Here is a 20,185-nt window from a genome sequence, read left to right as displayed (position 1 = left end):
TCTATTGGGGTTTTTCCTATTCCCCCTTTTTCGGGTTTTCAGGGGAGTGATCATGTTCTCGGGGCCTTCGGGCCCAGGTGAGGGAGGTGGGTGGGTTTTGCAAGATTTGTGTACTGTGCTGTTTTTTTTATCTATTATGTCGGCATTATGTGTATCTCCCTCCATGTGTGTCCCTCTGTAGGTTCCCCTCATTGACGACTCCCATCTGGAGTTCTACAGTTTGGCTAGGCACGCTCTCCTATGCCTGAGTATGGTGATGGCCCTTATGGTAGGTGTTAATCTTATCACGTGGAACGTTCGGGGGCTTAATAATCCAAGAAAATGTAAATTAGTGTTAGCATATCTCCGACGACTCACTGTAAAAATAGCATTTCTGCAGGAAACTCACCTTCCCATACAGGGGACCCCTCCATTTGCGTCCTCCTGGGAATCCCACCTGTTTTTCGCAAGCTACAGTACTTACTATCGGGGGGGTCTGCCTTCTTATCCACCACTATATAAACAAGAGAGGGAGTGAAGAGGTAGTGTCCTTAGAAGGGCACTGGAGGTGGATACGTCCTCCTCTAGATTTGTTCCAAAAAACATATGGATCCACCCCAAGGAAAAGTTACAAGAGTGTACTCAAAGGTCATGCGCGTTTCCTACAGTGGTTGGAAGCACATTGTGTTGGTTTAAATACCCCTCACACATCAAAAGGGCCCTTGGTGTCATGCTTTATCATGGGGGTCTTCCTGCACCGCTGCGGGACGGGGTGTGTTACTACCTATGACTATGTGGGAGCACTGACGTTCAGTACTATGTGAAGTGTTGAGAATTGTGAATGGAAGGGTCGGGGTGAGTGAAAACGATGTGTTAAAAGGTATGTGGCTCTTAAGGACGAAAAATGTTTAATATACCTTTGGAGCTGGTACTATAAAAAAGGTGGGTCAGAGGTATCCTGGTTTAATGAGCGATCCCTCCTGTGTTTGTCAACTTGTTTTGAAGCTCACAGGCTTCTTCTTCAGGACAAAAAACAGATCCCTTCTATTCTCACTACGCTATCGGTATAGTAGGGAAATCGGTGTCGCAGGACGGTGTTATTGAAGCGAGGGATTTCCTGGAGTCAAATCTGATTGTAGGTACCCTTCCCACCAGGCTCATGGGGCAATGTCTCCACAAAACCAAATTATCACATAGAATACCTAATGGGTACCGTATCTTGTGCATGATTATGTGCCTTTTCCACTCAATATAATCACTTGTATATATTTATTACTTCACCGATTTCCCTACTATACTGACATTGTTTCGATAGCGTAGTGAGAATAGAAGGGATCTGTTTTTTGTCCTGAAGAAGAAGCCTGTGAGCTTCGAAATATGTTGACAAATACAGGAGAGATCGCTCATTAAAGCAGGACACCTCCGACCCACCTTTTTAATAGTACCAGCTCCAAAGGTATATTAAAAAATGTTCGTCCTTAAGAGCCAGGAGCCAGGTACATTTTAACACACAGTTTTCACTCACCCTTGACCTTCCACTCACAATTCTCTACACTTCACATACTACTGAACATTAGTGCTCCCACGCAGTCGTAGGTAGTAGCACGCCCCGTCCCACAGCGGGCGGGAAGTCCCCCATGATGAAGCATGACACCAAAGGCCCTTTTGGTGTGTGAGGGGTATTTAAACAAACACTATGTGCTTCCAATCACTGTAGGAAATGTGCATGACCTGTGAGTACACTCTTCATGGAACCTTTTCTTTGGGGTGGATCCATATGTTTCTTATCCACCACTCCATCCTATATGCACATAAAGAGACTATGTCAGATGCGCAGGGTCATTATTTCTTGGTAAAGGGCACACTTCTGGGTCGGACGGTCCTTTTCCTAAATGTGTACGCGTCCAATGTGGACGACCCTAGTTTTTTGGAGGAACTGCACACCCTGCTCAATCGTTATGACTATGATTCAAACTTCCTAGGGGACGACTTGAACCTGTGGCTTGATCAAACACTGGACTACTCTAATCGACTCGCCACCTCCAAGACGTATTCACTTGGCATGATGAAGGACCTCATACTTCCCCTCGACTTATGCGACCTATGGTGTAGACACTATCCCAGGACCCCTAGGTACACCTTTCACTCTGCACCCCACTCCACACATACTCATATAGACTATTTCCTAACTGACGCACAGGGTTGTCAATGGGTCATGGGTGTGGACACACTGCTGCGTACTCTGTTGGATCACTCCCCGGTTCCACTTCACCTGCGCATTCCACACTCGGCTGGATGGGAGCACAGATGGTCGTTCCCTGCCTCTGCCTTATTAGACGAGGTATTCCGGTCAGAGGTACAAGAGGCCATCACCGAATACTTTACCCTGAATATGGGTACAGTGGATCACTATTCCATGTTGTGGGATGCCTTTAAGGCATATATTTGGGGCGTTGCTATATCCAAAGAGGCTGGGGTGCTGCGGGCAATCTGAGGTAGCCTCGCCAGAGTAGAAGCTGAATTAACACTATTGGATGCGTTTTCACCAGCACCACAAACTCAGAATAAACGCAGCTCCCTCGTTTTAGAGTTTAACGAACATACCGAAAGGGAGGCATTATTGCTTGGGAAGTATCATGCGGCCCGTAGATACGGTGAGGGAGAACGCCCCGGGAAGATGCTGGCACGCCTGGAGCCACCTCCCTGAGGAACTGGACACATAGCGGCAATCATACGCGAAGACGATACGGTGGCGACAGTTGACAATGACATATTAGTGGAACTGGTGGCATATTACCGCTCCCTCTACTCTACCACACTTCCCAAGGATTTCTATCAACACCTAGCATACCTAGGAGTTGCCATGGTCTGGCTCACCAGGGGTCAGGCGGATTTCCTGGCAGACCCCTTCACGGTGGAGGAAATTACGCTTGCTATAGACGCCCTCACAGGCTTTAAAGCGCCGGGACTTGACAGACTATCGGGAGTATTTTATAAGACCTTCAGGGATAGTTTAGCGCCACAACTCCCGGAAGTCTATGCAGAGGCCCTGGAAACCGGCACCCTCCCTCCTTCCGTGAGAGAGGCCGCTATTTGTCTGCTACTTAAGCCGGGTAAAGAACCCACCAGCTGCTCATCCTATTGCCCCATCTTCCTCATAAATTTTGACAATAAAATCCTTGCCAAAATGTTATCCACTAGATTATCACTGTTGATAGAACAAATCATTTTCCCAGTACAGTCAGGCTTTATTCCGCATCGCTCCACAGCCCTCAATTTAAGAACTGTTTTCTCTGTTATAAACCATATAGAACCCACTACTCCTGCGGCAATGGCGTTATTAGACGCAGAAAAGGCCTTCGATTCCCTCGAGTGGCCTTTTCTCAAGTCCACGCTGCGCAAATTTAGCCTTCCATTCAATTTTATAGCCTTGATTGCACTGCTCTACTCATCTCCAACAGCTCGACTTCGAGTAAATGTCTCTCTGTCACCCCCCATTCCAATCACACACGGAACGCGACAAGGATGTCCGCTGTCCCCATTATTATTTATATTAGCACTGGACCCATTGGTCTGCCACATGCAGGCAAAACACATGTTCTGAGGTCTCCAATTTCCCAATGGGCCCTTTCTACTGTTCATGTATGTGGACGATATCCTGCTTTTTGTGCGACACTCAAAAGATAATTTACAACCCCTTATTAGGAGATTGGCCGTTTTTGGGCCATGTCAGGCCTAAAGATAAATTGGGGCAAGTCGGTCTTGTTTCCCATCACGGATGCAGCCTTAGCAGACAAGACCGAGCTTCCGCTGCCGAGGGCAGACGACACTACTAATACCTCGGGGTCCACCTGCACAGAGACAAAGGACAAGTCATACGTTTAAACTATGGGCCTGCAGTTGAGCAGCTTACTACACAGGTTGAGAGGTGGAAACAGCTGCCCCTGTTTATGGCGGGCCGCATAGCGCTAATCAAAATGAAGGTACTGCCTCGATTCCTGTACCTGTTTAGCACTATACCCTTTCCGCTTTCCAACTCATTTTTTAGTCAACTACGGGGGCTGTTTATAAAACTAGTGTGGGCCGGCCGCAGGCCGAGAGTTTCCTGGGATACTCTGACACTCCCATATAAGAGGGGTGGGTTCGCGGTTCAAGATCTTCAACTTTATTTTTTAGTGGCGCACGCACAATATGCGCATCACTGGTATCAGCCGGACGTCCGCATACCCTACACGACACGAAACCTGGCCGGGAACTAGCAGCCCCTACGCCACTGGAAACTTTGCTACCAAAGGGCATATCACTAGATCCGCAGGATATTCAACCCCTCTCTACCACCTGTTGGGCTTGGCGTAAGCTCAACACTATGCTGGGTGACGGCCCTCTATATTCGCCGGCTATACCCCTACCAAACAACCCATTCCTCCCACTCACCTCCGAAAAGGTGCTTCAGAACACCCTCGCCAAGTTACGATTGGACACTCTTGGCTCGCTATTTCCAGAGGGTCGGGCACGGACACTGTCGGACTTGGCAGCACTCCCAGGGATGACTTACATGGACAATTTCATAGTCGCCAGACTACTGGGGACACACCGCTCCACCATCACTACTTTTCCAGCCCCATATGCAGGCTTCACCCCGCTTACTTTGCTTATTACAGATAAAGAAGGTACAAACTTGGTTACTAAATTATACAAAGCCTGTATGTCGCTCAAAAAGATACGGGACAGAGGGGTCCGGCAACACTGGGAGGAAGATTTGTGGCATTCTCTGACAAATAAGGAATGGACATTCTGTCTTGACCAAATCCAGAAAATCTCCCCGAACCATAGGCACAAACTCCTCCATTTTAAATGTGTTCACAGGATCTATATCACTCCCCGGCAACTGGCCAGGTTTGACACTTCCAAGTCATCCAACTGCCCTAAATGCAACATGCTAGATGCCGACTTGGCCCACATGGCCTGGTCCTGTCCTCAGGTACTGTCATACTGGATAGAGATATTGATGCTCCTCTCCTCCCTTCTCCACGACTAGGACTGTTGGGCTTGGTCAACCGCATTAGGCTTTGCTACGGTAGGTTCGTAGCCATTGCCTTGCTGCTTGCCAAAAGAGAAATAGCTGTACATTGGGGGCAAAAACTAGGCCTACAAAAATGGCATCGGCACACAGCATGGTCTACTGTAGTTTACAAACTGAGATTTATGCCACACTTCAGCCTCCAACCTCAAGACCAAGGGATATATGGTGCATCTATCGTACGTACCTTGACACAGCCCGAGCCCACTCACCACGTCCACAGGCATCCCATAAGAGAGCAGAGGCCGGTCCAGTTCCTGATGCCGCCCGTAATCCTGACACAGTAATACCACACCCCCATAAGACCTACTACCACAAGCAAATGCCCTAGCAGACTACCTATAATGTATCTTTTACCAAATTACCCAGCCTAGAAGCTCAACAAAGCTGACATATGGAAGCCTCTCCCCCCTTAAGTCCCCCAATTTTTCTAGATGTTTGTATATAATTATCATTTCTTTTAGACATTGTAGATGATTGAATTGATTTATGTTCTGTCAGCATCTCATATTATTGTAATGTGTATCAAGATCTGTCTTTATTTTCAATAAAACTTTTTTTTTAATTGTTAAAAATGTTTTTTTAAAGTGTCACCTTCCTTTAAGCAGAGGCAAGATCTTGTGCAATTGGTGTCACAGGCACATCTATTGGAAGCAAGTCCTAACACCGGCGGCAAAGTGTCAGAAGGTGAACTTTCCACTATTCACCGACACAACCCCGCCGCTAGCGCTTTAAAAGAAGGGCTTATTGAGCCACAGCAAGCACGAAATCCCGACAGAGGACGACTTCTGCACGATGGGTGTAGCATGTTCCCTGCTTCGACTGTGATTTATCCTTTGGGAAAAAGTCATCCACGAAGATTCAGAGGTTATGTTTATGCTGATCAGTGGTGAGAGGAAAGGCCAATAATAGCCAGCACAGCCTGAACTTCAGCTAATGCATGTAGAGCAGCCTGCGGTCCACGGACCCAAAGAAAAGCTTGTAATAGGGGCAAAACGCCCCTTGCCTCATGCGGAGGAGGTGTCCTCTGCGCGTCTCCTTGTGCCCCGGAGTGAACGTGCAGCATAAGGTAAGAGTGATGGGGACACAAATAGAATGTACACAAGGAAAGTGTCAGTTTGTGCCAAAAATATTGAAATATGCTTATACGCATTTTGCTAATGTCACACTGACGGTGTTACCATTCTTCATGGTAATCTCACGCAATCGTGGGATTGCTACGATTAGCATGTTCCAGTCGTTGCTGCGTCTTTTTCCATATGAGGCAACTGCCTGGACGCCAAAAATTGGCTTAGTTTGCCACCGCTGTTAATGCTTAGAATAGCTCACTTCAAGCCTTTAGGTGTTTAACGCAGGCTGTCTTCAGCCCTCAACCTGCAGCAAGTCGGGTGCCTCCTGAGGCGCCTGTGTTTGGTAAGCCAGGTTCTTCTGGTCAGGATGTAATGCTATTGTTAACTAACACGTGTATGGGCAAACTCTGCCATTGATATGTCACTGCAGTGCATATCGATAGTCCGGCATTTAACTTTCCACACAGAAGGCAAATGGACGAGGTCAAAGGTCGCGATGCCGTGGCCCAGTCACTGCTGGTGCAGAGATGGAATCCCGCCATGACAGACTTGTCATAAAAAGCTTGTCTGAATAGAGATGCTTTGAGGTTTTTCCTAACGTTTTATGCAGTTGAGACATCCGAGTTAAGTTAATGTTAGTCCAGTGTGGAAACCTCACATGTATAAAATAGAGTTAAGTAGCCTTTGGTAGAACCATTATGTATTAATTAGATATGTGCAGCCTTTGGTGCTCTCGAAAGGCACTCCGAGAAAAAGGAATGCGAAATGTACCCGAGGTTACCATAAGACGTACCTTTTTTTTTTATTTCAGTAGATTTTTATTGAAAATTATATTTACATGGTGCAGAGGATATACAGGATATACATGGGAGATAACTGAGGACAAGGGAAAGGGAAAGGGCCCCGGGGGGGGACGTTTGGGTAGTGATTTGCAGCCGTTAGTCCACTTTATTTTCACTTCTTCTTCAGTTTTTCTTGGCGTTCCCCCTTCCCCCTTGCTGAATTGTCCAATTGTCTTTCCGTTCCCCGGTGGCGTAGAGAGAGAGAGAGGTATAGCGAAAGAGAGTAGAGAGAGTAGAGTGAGTAGAGAGTAGAGAGGCTCGGCTAGTTAACAAAGTAGGCGATCTTAGTAGTCTATTCAGTGGTGTCTCATCTTGCTTCATCTTTCTTGGGGCTTATTTCCCGGTTGTCTCTCTGGCGTTCAGGGTGGCTTGTGTGAGGACAGGTAGTTGTCCAGCGAGAGCCACATTTCGCTTTTCTTCCCTGCGTTCGGTAGGTTGTTGGATGTTATGTTGTCAGCCCCCCGCAGGAAAATGACCCAGTTAAACCAGGCTTTGAAGGTGGCTTTCGCTGTGTCTTTCCAGTTGGTTAAAACCGTCTTGACCGCGGCTGTGAGCAGGAGGTCAATCAGGTCTCTGTCCGTTTCGGATCTTATGGACGGATCGGTGTACCCCAGTGCTAGATGGTGGAAGTCAAGTGCTAGGGTGGCCCCTGTGACATCGTTTACCATTGTGTTAACCGAGTCCCAAAATTTCCTGACCTTGATGCAGTGAAAGAGGAGGTGTGCCAGGTCCCCTTTCTGATTGTTGCAGTTCCAGCAGGAGTCGTTTTCTCTAATACCCATGGATGCTAGTCTGGCTGGGGTCCAGTAGGCCTTGTGTAACAGTCAGAATTTTGTCTGATCTAGTGTTGTTGTCACCTTCCTTCTTGATGTGGATGACCAGAGGTCGGCGCTCTCCTTGTCAGTAAGTTTCCTCCCTGCCGCTGTTCCCCAATGGGCTGTGATTCTGTTGTTAAGTTTAGAGGTCTTGGGGCACAGGGCTTTGTACATGTGTGCTACTTGGTGTCCTATTATGTTTAGGCTCGTGGCATATTGCAGTATTGAGGGTGTGGGCTCAGTTATGTTTGCTTTGGTGATTGCAACTCTTATCTTTAGGAAGTTATAAAGCTCTGCGCTTTCAAACTTATGTTGTTCCTTGAGTGTGTCGAAGGTGGCTTGGGTTCCCTTATGCTGTAGCTGGCTTACTGTGGTTATGCCGTGTCCGTACCAAGTGGGCATGTCTAGTGTGTTGTTCCTGTATTTTATTTTAGGGTTGTGCCAGAGGGATTCTAGCTGCGTTTGCCTGATGCTGGTGTCTAGTAGCTTATCTATTCTTAGTAGGGCTTGCCTTGTGTTCCTTAGTATTGGGTTTTGTTTTATTGCGGGGTGTTTTGTTGCCGTGAGCAGGGCCACGGGTTCCATCCCGCCTAATATTCTCCTTTCCAGAGAGAGCCAGGCAGGGGTGTAGTCATTCTTCGGCGTTAGCCAGTACAGGCCTTGTTTTGCTAAGCATGCTGTTTGGAATAGTTGAAAATTTGTCAGGTTGAGGCCTCCTAGTGTCTTGGGCAGTCTGAGCTTTTGAAGGCTGATTCTGGGTTTCTTCCCTCTCCAGAGGAATGTGTTGATTAGCTTGTCTAGCTTTTTGAGGAAGTCTCTTGTATTGGTTAGCGGTAGCATGTTGAGCAAGTAGTTAACCATTGGGGTAACCATCATTTTGATCGTTTCTATCCTCCCCCACCATGTAGTGAATTTTGGAGACCACCCCTCGAGCTTCTCCTTGATTTTGTTTAGGATGGCTTGTTCGTTCTTGTCTAATGTGGTGTGCAGGTCTCTCTCGAAAAGGAGGCCCAGGTATTTGATGGCTTTCTTTTGCCAGGTCAGTCCAGAGGACCCCAGCATTGTCTTGTTGGTGTGGATATTTAGTGGTTTGCACTCTGATTTATCCCTGTTCAATTTATATCCTGATACCTGGGCGTATTGATCTATAGTGTCCATTAGGGCCGCGATGGATCTTTCTGGGTCTTCTGTTACAATGAGGACATCGTCAGCATATGCTGCTAACTTGAAGGCCTCTCCCTCTATGGGTATCCCTTTTATGTCTGGGTTTGCTCGTATCATGCTTAGAAGGGGCTCTATGGCCAGTAGGAAGAGGGCTGGTGAGAGCGGGCATCCCTGCCTGGTTCCTCGTTTGAGGTTTAGCAGCTCTGACGTGCCTCCGTTCACTACTACGGGCGCCTTGGGTTCGTTATATAGGGCCATTGCCATCTTCCTAAAGTTGTGGCCTAAGCCGAATTTTTTCATGCATTGGTCTAGGTACGGCCATGATACCCTGTCGAAGGCCTTTTCTGCATCCAGGGCGATCATGACCGCCGCATTGTTGCTTTTGGCTGCGTGGTTGATTATGTGGCAGAGTAGTCTTGTGTTATCGTGCGACATCCTGTTCTTCAGGTACCCCACTTGAGCGCAGTGTATGAGGGATGGTAGGTATGAGTTGAGTCTGGTTGCTAGGATCTTGGCGTATATCTTACAATCCACATTTATGAGTGAAATTGGCCTGTAATTTTGGGGGTATTGTGTGTCTTTGCCTTCCTTAGGGATTACGATGATGTTGGCCTCTGCCATCGATTGAGTCATACACCCCTTGCGTACACAGCTTGTGAATACCGATGTCATTGTTGGCCTGAGTGTGGCGATAAAGTGTTTATAGAACTTGGCTGTGAATCCGTCTGGGCCTGGGGCCTTGTTATCCTTTAAGCTTTTGGCTGCTCTTTCTATCTCCTCGCTTGTTATTTCAGTGTCCAGCCTCTCTCTTTGGGTTTCAGTCAGCTCTGGTGTCGTGATGCGATCTAGCAGGTCTTTGCCCCATCTACATTTAGTGTTTCGTCCTCCCTGTACAGCTTCGCGTAGAAGTCTTTGAAAGTGTCAAGTATTCCTTTGTTCGTCGTATGTGATTTGTTTGCCCTGTCTCTGACAGCTGCTATTGTGTGTTGTCTCTGCTTACCTTTGAGGTATGACGCCACAGCCTTCCCTGCTCTATTTGCTGAGCATAAGTTAATTGCCTTGTATTTGTTGACCCAGGTCCCTGCCCTCTCGCTCAAGATCTTGTTCAGTTCGTATTTTTTCTTTGTTAGGGTCGTGAGGGTGTTCCTGTCCTCTAGATTAGCTATGTGTCCTGATTCCAGTGTCTTGATTTCTCTCTCCAGGTCAGTTATCTTCCTGCCTCTCTCCCTGTTCTGTCTTCCTTTGATGCTTATTATCGTGCCTCGCACCGTTGCTTTTAGCGCGTCCCATAGGGTCTCCCTATCTATGTCTGGGCTGTCGTTGTTTGAGAGGTATTCCTTTATGGCTAGTTCTATTTCAGTACTGCTGTTTGTATTTTTTAGTAAGTCATCATCAAATCTCCATCTACGCGTTGGCCGTTCGTTGTGTTTGCCTGTCAATGTTAGGCAGATGTGGGAATGATCTGAGATGGCCCTTGGGCCTATCTCCGTATGGTCTATGAGGTGCGTGTGCGTGTCTGATATGAGGATGTAATCAATTCTGCTGTAGGAGTTGTGTGGGGTTGAGTAGAAGGTGTACTCTCTCTGGTCTGGGTTTTGCAGTCTCCATGGGTCCCCGAGCCTTAGTTTTGTGCATAGGTTCCGCAGTGTGTTGCCTTTCTGTGTACCCTGGCTGTGTCTTTGTGGGTGTCTGTCTATGGCTGGGTCTAGGACCTGGTTCATGTCCCCGGCAACTATTAGCAGCTCTCCTAGTGGCAGTGTCTCCAACTCCTTGCTAGTCTGTTCCCAGAAAGCCCTATCCTCGGTGTTGGGGCCGTAGATGTTTGCCACGTGTATGGGTTCCTCCCCTCTGAGCAGGCTGGTGACTAGTAATCTCCCCTCTGTGTCCCCTTTTGACTTAGCTAGTGTAAGTTTCGACTTTTTGCTGAGTATTGTTATCACCCCGTTTTTCTTGTTCTTTGCAGGTGACCCTATTACCTGACCTATCCAGCTGGCCTTCAGGCGGTCTATGTCCCCCTCCTCTAGTCTTGTCTCCTGCAGGACGTAGATGTCGCTCTTAAGCTTGGCCAGGTGGTCTAGGACCTTCCTTCTCTTAACTGGGTGGTTAAGCCCCTTAACGTTCATCGACACTATCTTGATGTCGGTCGTGAGATTATGGTCTGAATGTGTGTCATCTCTCGTTTTGTCTGGGCTGGCTGTTAGTCTGGTTAGCTTCCGATCGTGTGCCTATCTTGGTGCTGTGTTCAGTCTTCCGTTGTGCGCTCTCTAGGGATAGGTGATAGATGTGATAAGATAGAAAAAGAGAAAAGAGTAGTATCAGCCCATGTGTGTTCTCCTCGCACCCCCCTCCCCCCTCCGCGCCCCCCTCCCTCCCCTCCCCCCACCCCCCCTTACTTGCATAGTGGGTGTGCGACAACAAAGTTCCTTTGCTCCGCATCTTCCCTGAGGTAGGTTGCTGGTTTCTTATTCCTTCAGTGTTCATCGTTCGCTTGTTCTTTAGTCTTTAGTCTCTGAGTCTCCTTGTCTATAAAGCTTGTACAATTCTTGCAGTTGGCGTTGGTTGTTAGGATGTGGGTCTTGGGGTTTCTGAGGTAGTTGGTGATGCATTTCTGCATTATCCATGGATGGTTCATCCCGCGTTCCTTAGTTCTGTCCCTGCTCTTCAGGCTTGCTCTGTAGAGTTCCTTGCTGTGGTTGTGAGGTAGGCGTGTGTTTGGTGCTGGTGTTTTTTTTTTGTTTTTTTTTCCTTGGTCTCTTAGCTTCCCAAGCCGGGAGTCCTGAGGTGGTTCTGAGTTTTTGGTTATGAGGTAGATTCTTAGGGACTGTTTCCGTCTATAGTGTTTTTTCAGTCTGTTTTATCCTCATTGTTTGGTGAGGCACTTCTTTTTGGGGCGCTTTGGCCCTGGCCTTGGCCTCTCGCCTCCATCTCCTCGGTTGGTGGTCCTCTCATGTAGCGTCTGAGTTCCTCTGGGTCCTCGTAGACAGTTGATCCCCAGTTGTCCGTGACTTTAAAGCGGGCAGGACCAGCGAAAGAGTAGCTAAGGTTTCTTTTCCGCAGAGCTTCTCTCATGGCTAGGAAGCCTTTCCTTGCCTCCACCGTAGTTTTCGAGTAGTCCTGTGTGAGCACAATCTTGCTGCTTGCCCATGTAAGCTTCTGGTTTTTCCTGGCGAAGGCGAAGATCGCGTCAGTGTGGTCAGCTCTTAGTGGGGAGCAGATTATCGCTCTCGGAGGTTTCCCCGTGGCTGGTTTTCCCGCTGGTACTCTGTATGCTTTGTTGACTTCAAACTGCCTCCCAAAGTTTAGGCCGGTGAGTTTGGGGATCATGTCTTCTAGCATTGCTGCGCAAGACTTGTCTTTGTCCTCCAGACCCTCTGGGACTCCCAGGATTCTGATGTTACCCCTCCTGGCCCTGTCGTCCTGCTCCGCCAGCTGCTTTTGTAGTATCTTGGTTATCTTTGCGTGCTCCTCAGTGATCTTGATATTCTTGCTTGTTGCGTCTTCAACTTCACTTATTCTACTCTCTGCCGTCTCCAGTCTGGTGTTTGTGTTGTGCTGGTCAGCACGGATTGCAGCCAGTTCCAGTTGCATGTTATCGATTGTCTTTTTAGTCTCTCTTGCAACATCCTTGACTTCATTGATTCTTTTCAGCACTATTTCTAGTGTTGCTGTCTCCGTCTTAAGCTTCGCGGGGGACTCCAGATTGTCTTTCCTTAGCTTCTTCAGGTCGTTTGTGTTTTTCACATCGGCCATCTTCTGCGGCTGTGATTTTCCCAGGCCTCGCGATTCGCCTACCTTCCTTGTAGTAGCTAGCAGTCTGGCTTGTGCCTGTTCTGCGGCTTGCACTACACAATTGTAGCGGAAGCGGCTTGGTACTTTGATACACCGAGTCTTTGTTTTTGTCCTTGCTCCCTCCAGCGTTTGCTTTGTCTCGTTCGCCTGGAATGCCCGATTAGTCGCCAAATAGCTTACCAGCCTGCCCCTTTGGCGCGTTGCTGTGGATTGCTGCACTGCAGTTGATGCCGTTGCCTTGTGTGCTGGCTTGGTGCTTTGATGTGCCGGGTCTTGTTTTTGTACTTGCCCCTCCAGCGCTTGCCTTGCCTTGCTTCGTTCGCCTCAGTTGGGGGCTTTAGGCTGTTGCCCTTACTTGTCTCTTTTACTGGTTCTTGTTGTTGTTAATTGGGGTTTTTAGCATCGCTGCCTTTAGGCGCTTCACGTCTCTGTGCGCACCCTGTGTGTTGGCTGAGAACGTCTGTCCGTCCCTCCTTATGTTGGTCAGCCAGACTGTTTGCCAAATTTCCCCCTTAACACGCTGTTTGCACGTTTGCGCGGTATCTCAAATGCAGGCTGCAGCGTTTTTATTTATTTTTGGGGAGCCTCCGCGGGTTGGATGGCGCTGCTTTGTATGTTTGTGCCCCTTTCTTAACGGGGGGACTTCGGTGCTCTTTGTCTTCCCTCCTTGTTAGGATCTGCTGATTGTGGCGTATACGGCGTGTGGGCTTCGGCTCCGGCGCTAGCTGGGGGGGGGGTTCGCGCCGACTCCTCTGTCCCCTTCGTGTGTTCACTTGCAGTTTGTGCGCTTCGGCGCTGCCTCGGGGTCGTGCAGGCTCCTCTGCCCCCTTCGTGTGATCACTTGCAGTTTGTGCGCTTCGTCGCTGCCTCGGAGGGGGGGCCTGCTCTTGGAAACCGTCCTCCTTCTTTGTGCCTGGCCTTGCACCTCGTTTCCGCTTCCTCCTTTCGGGCTGTGCACTTCCGCTTCCGCTTCCGCTGCTACCCCTCCGCTTCCGCCCCCGCAATGGCTGCCGCCTCCCGGTATTTCCGGTTTTCGTTCTTTTACCGGGCTACCACCATTAAGTGCTCAGACGTACTTGTCAGGTGCGTCCCGTCTGGTTAAGCCTCCCGTATCTGCCTTTCTCCTTTTCTGCTCACAGCTTCTTTCAACAAGCTCTCCGGCGCTTCTTTTCTTTCTCTCCCCTTCTCTTCCGCGCCGCTGGCGCTCTCACCTCTCGCTTGTCGCTTCGTTGGGAGTGTCCACTTCGCTCGGCTGGTCTCTTCCCCCTATCTCTGTCCGGTCGCCATCTTGCCTCTCTTCTCTCTTCTCTGTTGTTGTAGCACTTCAGAGTTGGGTTTAGCTGTTGGAGCCTGTTTCGAGATCTCCGGCTCTTACCACTTTGTAGCCCTTATCTTCATAGTTCGCTGGTTCCTTTTTCTCGGGTTTATACCTCGAGTTTGGCTGGTTTAAATCGCCTTAGTTTTCCTCAGGTTCGCGGAGCTACGGACCTAGACGACCATCTTCTTTGTCGTCCAGCCATAAGACGTACCTTTAAAAGCCTGAACTGGATTTGAAAAGGTGATCTCTCTATAGGCTTGTCAGTGTTCTGCCTGAATACATTGTGTTAGTGAATGGAGTGATTGTAAAATTCAAAGTGAAACAGTTTCTAGCAATCAAGAATGTTCCTTATTGACCAAGAGAAATCACAAACAGTCTCTTTGGAACAGCCGCAAATTGATTTCCAAAGAAGAAAGACAAAATAAAATGTCTCACTGCCCCTAAATTGCATAATACAAAGAGTTATTCAAACGTTAACGTTGCTAGCAAAATCTTTTCCAAGCTGCAACTGCTGGCAGCACAGAACATCCTTTTGCGGTGTGTTGTGCCCCTATCTCAGGGGGCACACACGTTCTATCTTATTATTCTATGAATGAACAAGTGGTTAGGGAATACTGTAATTGTGGCGGGTCAATGAGCAGCAGCAGTTGTTGCAGCTCAACAAGTCACTATTGTCTTGGCTAACACGCTTTGCATTTATTTGTAATCTCTACTCTTCGAGTTTTGGGAGGTCAGTCGTGGTTATCGTCTAAAAGACTGACTCCAGAAAGAGTGGCAAGGAGGTCACATTTACTTTTAGGTGCTTTGAGACCCATGGATCTTGCCATATGAATATGAGCCTTCATGTCCTCTGTAAAAAAAGAACCTTCTTTTAATCCTCAGGCTTAACTTAAGGGCAGTGTTTGAAGTATTTGTGCAACACTGCAAACTGTAAAACAGTGAAAACACCACACAAAAAGTTCTCAAACTAGGCAAAAAAAAGTGTAGCACAATTTGAATCATAAAACTACATTCAAGGCCACTGCTGTCAGGCTGTTCAGCGAACTGCCAAATAAGGATGGATTTACCACACCTGTCACATAACTACTAGTATGCATATCCGGTCTACCCAGCGATTACAAAGGGTCGTCGACACACAGCGCTGGGTCTGTGCTGAGGTTTCAACCGATCTCCCTTCAGTCAACAATGGTGGTATTGAAAAACGGTACAGATAGGATGGGGAGGAAGTCTGTGGCCAGGTGGGGGTCAACAAAGACAAGATGAGAAAAAACTAGTAATACGGCCACACCACAATAATTTACACGGCATAATTGCCATTTCTTGCTGCATAATTCCAGTGAAATCAGGGCTTCTGAGATGGGTCTTTTCTAAGGGCAAATACACAAACCTCACTGTCTCTGCTGGGTACAGCAATGTTGGAGATCACCAGTCCTTTACATAGCACACGGACGGGGGAGGCCCAGCCTGACCGGTGAGGGGCCAGCGACAAAACCCTACTGGGGTCGGTCACAAGAGCAGGGAGCAGCTAAGCCTGGGAAAACGCTGGGCGCCGACCGGTCAGCTTGGTTTCAAGCAACCAATCGGAGGGGAGCTTCCTGGGTGCGACACAATGTTATAAAGGCATGCACCCTTTACCCCACCAAGAGTCATGTGCCTTAGTCTCTGAGTGTTTCCTCTGGGATTACTCAGATGACAAGGGTTCATCAATCCAGTGAACCTTTAGATAGCAGTGGTCCTTTAGATAGCACGTGGGCCGGGGAAGTGCAGCAATACTGATAAGGGACCTGCCACAAACCCCTACCAGGGGGTGGTAACGAAAGCGGGCTGCAACGAAGGTCAGGAAAACAGCAGGCGCCGATTGGTCAGTTTGGTTTGAAACAACCAATCGGCGGGGCCCGCTGGGTGCACCACAAGGTTAAAAGGGCGAGGCCCCGACCTCCTGCAGGAGTCATGTACATTTTCCTCTGTTTTTTTCCACGGGGATGACAGGGTTCATATGCCCAGTGGAGTGATTGACATGTTCCTCCTGAATGTTTTAGGGATACTCGAGCTGCTGGATCTACTAGTCGTGGGGGAGCTGTTGGTGGTCGGTAAACCACCTCCAGCGTGGGGGAGACATGAGGTTTAACAATAAACATCACAAAAGGCATTAAATGTGCAAGGTCCTTGGGATGCCTTACGGCAGGGACTTTTGAGACAAGTGCAATTGCCCGAACAAGGTTCCTAGGAGGCCTTACGGAAGGGACTCTTGAGACAAGTGCCCAGACAAGGTCCTTGGGGTGAATTATGGCAGGCATACTTGAGGGCAGACAAAAAGGGTAAGATAGGGTCAGACCTGGGCGGACACAGCACTTGCACCCCAGGCATGGCCAGAGGCCAGCAATGCCAGACACTGGGTAGCACGTTGAAGCCTCGAAACCGCGACCCGCTGTACCAAGTAAGTGACAGTAGGAGAGTTGTCACTGCAGTGTGAAAGTGATTTATGACAACCTTGAAGAGACATCATGACTGTAAGGATGATGCATTGCAGGATTAGGAAAGTTATGGTTATTAAAACGTAATAAAGTAAAGGATGTACACTGTAACCTGTTATGAAAATGCCTTACGTTGTAGTCCATGATAAGCCAGAAATGAGCATGTTGATGACCAATGTCATCATGACAAGTGTGGACCAACTTATGATGTGAATAAACTGCGGCTGTTCCAACACCACAAAAGGTCTTGGTGTACATAATTGATGGGAAAGAAGAAACTGTATGAGGGCCGTGAGTTGCTCGCACAGCTAGGGGGAGGGGACAGGCGGCAGCACATGCTTCACTCATGCTCAAGAGAGTAAGGAGACCAGAAGCATGGGAAGAGAGCGAGAGGGGCACTGCTGGAGGGCAGGGGAGCGAGACTTACAGAACATACTATTTCGACACGTTAAATGCAGCCATTGGCCTGTGAATAATTTGTATAAATCAGTAAATAAATACAGGTGACCAAATATCGAGGCTGACTAGTTGTGATACCACCTCATTCCGCTTGCTTCCACTACCCTACACTTAGTTTCTTCATCTCACTCTTATTGGTTCTTATTGATCCACGTTTTCTCCCTTTGTCACTTTTTCTGTCTTTCTCTTCCATTTGCTGCCTTTGTCTCTGTTGCTCTGGATCAAACGGTGATGATGAGAGATAATTCTCAGTTCCCAAAAATGAGTGCAGCTGTACACCACCTGAAAACACTGATACTGCCATTGGCCATACATGATACACCATGGTGTTTACTACCGGTTACTGCTGTTATCAAAACCAGGATTCAGTGCTTGCATTAACCATACCCAGTCATACAAAATGACTGAAACGATACGTTATTAACAAAAAACGACCCCACAGTTGAATGTCTGACATGCTAACCCCCCAGACTTACACTCAGTGCATGACTGCGTAGGTGCTCCTGTCGTGTGAACCTCTTGCCGCAAGTCTCGCAGGGGTATGGCCTCTCACCGGTATGGGAGCGGATGTGGCGCTTCAGAATGCCCTTCTGCTTGGCAGTGTATGGGCAGAACGGGCACTTATGCAGCTTTATTGGAACAACAAGAACCTCCCCTTTACAATAAAAGAGAGAGAGAAAAACACACCGTAAAGGGAGGGAGATCGAAGAAGAAACCATGAACAGATGTAAAAACGTCACTTATTAAGGAAACCCCCTATGACCACTCCCACAGAAAGAATGATAGGAGGCGGAGCATCTTAGTATTAAAAGCTTTACTTAATTAATTCAGCGGTGAAACCAGGTGTCATTCTGTGTCCGGATATTTTAAAGAGCTCCTGCAGCTAGGTCCCTAGTTCCTACCTTGGCCATCTCTTTAGTAAATTCACAGAGAGCCGCCTTTTGCTCACACTTCTATACATGGTTTTGCTGAAGCTGTTGACTCCTCAAGGTCAGCCCTGGCGAAGCTTTCCGAGGCCTGAAAACATGTATCCGCACCCAGATATTGAAGGTCAGTCACATCCGCCTCCGGTGGGTGTGGGGGCGCTTAACTCATCAGTTAATCTCTAAGGGCCTGTCTTCCGATGCCCATGCCCATACACAGACGGGTTCCACAGCTAAGTCTCTAGTGCCAGAACCCACAGTGACCACTGAGGGGAGCTGCCTCCCTGTTCTCACACCACATGGTCAACCCATGCGCACGCCACGCAGTCCAATCTAATCTGCATAACAGTGTGGTTATTCCATCGGTAAACAAACCGCAAACCCTTTCATGAACAGCTACCAATAGACAGGATAGGAACATATATATTTATTGAAAGGTATTTGGATAAAACTAGCAGAAGGTTTTAGAATTCAAACAGAATGGTCAGAGGAAGTCCCGGCTAAGGAGTCCCGGCTTTATTGGGATGAACACCCTGGGGAAGGTGTGTGTGTAGTCCGAGGGTGCGGTGGCAAAACAACAATGCAGACCTTCAGTTATCTGCATAAAGAATACTTATGGAGGATGCCTGGAGTATGTACACAGCACGCATGTCGGAATAGGGAGTCACTCGCTCACAACAGCGAACACGGCAAGGTGCACTAAGGGAGTATATTTATATTAAACGAACACAAGCTGATGCCGCAATCCAGTACCTCGATTTTTTTGTGTACTGCGCACACCAGGCAGGGGACAACCATATGCACGACGGTCTCGGTCCTTCTCCAATAGAAGAAACAGTCCCTTCAGACGCGCGGCAATAGACACATCAACTGCTTTTACAGAAGCGAATGTGTTTCCTGAAAAAATTAATTTCAGCGACAGACTCTCACTAAAAGAAGGGTCAACCAAAAAGACGTTTATCAGCCTTGAATTCCTCATAGCAAAAAAAAAAAGGCCAGCATGATGCACGGGCTGATGGGGCCAGCACTGCGTGGGAACGCTTGGTATATGAAACTGATAAAATGGCTACCAATGGAGGCTCTGAACGCGAATGCATGGCTAGACAGGGACAGACATTTCTACAAATGCCTTAAATTACTTTAGTTATAAAGTCTTGGACCGCTCCCATGTGGAGTTGGGGGTACAGAGCTGGAGTAAAACTTTCAGGGCTGTAAAGACAAACTAGGACGCCTGTTAAACCAGCACAGACAACGATGATAATTTATATAGCACAACAGTGACACCCAGTGGTATTCCACCGCTATTAGTAACAGCAGTTGGCCTGTAATACAGAACGAGGTGGTGGGAGATTAGGATCGTTTATATGGATAGGGAGAACAGAAGCTTGAAAATCTCACCAACCCACAGTTTCGATTGAGCTACAGAAAGACAATCTGTGAACCACTACTTTTGAACATGTTCTGGCCAGCCAAAGAGCTGGCTTACTCAGCGAGAGTCTCGGCTGGCCTAAAGACTGTTTCGAAATGTCATTTTGACCTTGCCAAGGGCTGTTGAGATGAAGTCTCTGAAAGCACTGTGAGCAAAATCCGGTAACTGTGGTGCCCAAACCCCACCATATCCCCTGTCAAAATGGACCCCAAGACTTGTTATGTTAAGTGTATTTGTTAAGCGCGCTATCATCTGTGAGGGTAACCTGGCGGTGCGTGTACCTAGCCTTGCCCAGTGCAGGGGTTTAATCAAAAAGCCAGGTCTTCGGTTGCACGTTGAGCCTCTGTTAGCTTGGGTAGGTTCAGCTTGCCCAGGAGGGCAGCTCCCCCCATCCGAGTTTAGATCTTTGTCTTCTTTGTACAGCTCCTCATAAAATTCTTTAAAGACCCTGAGGATCTCCTTACTGGCTGTTTGGGATGTCTTGTTGGAGTCTGTCATGGCAGCAATGGCGTGTTTCCTCTGCTTACTTTTAAGATATGATGCAAGGGCTCTACCTGCTTTATTTGCTGAACAGAGGATATGGCTTTGTACTTGTTTATCCATGTACCGGCCCTCTCGCTTAATATCTTATTAAGTTCACATTTTTTCCTCGTTAGGGTCGTCAGTGTGTTTTTGTCGACTAGATTGGCGCTGTGGTGCATCTCCAGGTCTTTGATCAGTCTCTCTAGTTCTAGTATTGTTTTGTTTCTGTCCCTGTTCATTCTAGACTTGATGCTTATTATTGTGCCCCTGATTGTGGCCTTCACGGCGTCCCAGAGTACTCCTTTGTCTGTGCATGGTTTG

The 20,185-nt window shown here is 48.0% G+C and overlaps 1 protein-coding gene across 2 annotated transcripts in view; it reads right to left on the bottom strand.

The window, feature by feature from the left end:
• The window catches only part of ZBTB8B (zinc finger and BTB domain containing 8B), a 64,056-nt gene that overhangs the window by 25,838 nt on the left and 18,033 nt on the right, over positions 1 to 20,185 (bottom strand). For both annotated transcript variants that reach the window (XM_078680727.1, XM_078680728.1), the window contains exon 3: positions 17,467 to 17,645. In XM_078680727.1, the coding sequence (XP_078536853.1) occupies positions 17,467 to 17,645 (179 nt within the window). The remainder of the gene's footprint in view (positions 1 to 17,466; positions 17,646 to 20,185) is intronic.

This window comes from Lissotriton helveticus, chromosome 3_1, assembly GCF_964261635.1.
Source record: "Lissotriton helveticus chromosome 3_1, aLisHel1.1, whole genome shotgun sequence".
NCBI classification, from domain to species: domain Eukaryota; kingdom Metazoa; phylum Chordata; class Amphibia; order Caudata; family Salamandridae; genus Lissotriton; species Lissotriton helveticus.
Note: the sequence above shows the minus strand (reverse complement) of the source record. Positions and strands in the feature narration are given on the sequence as shown.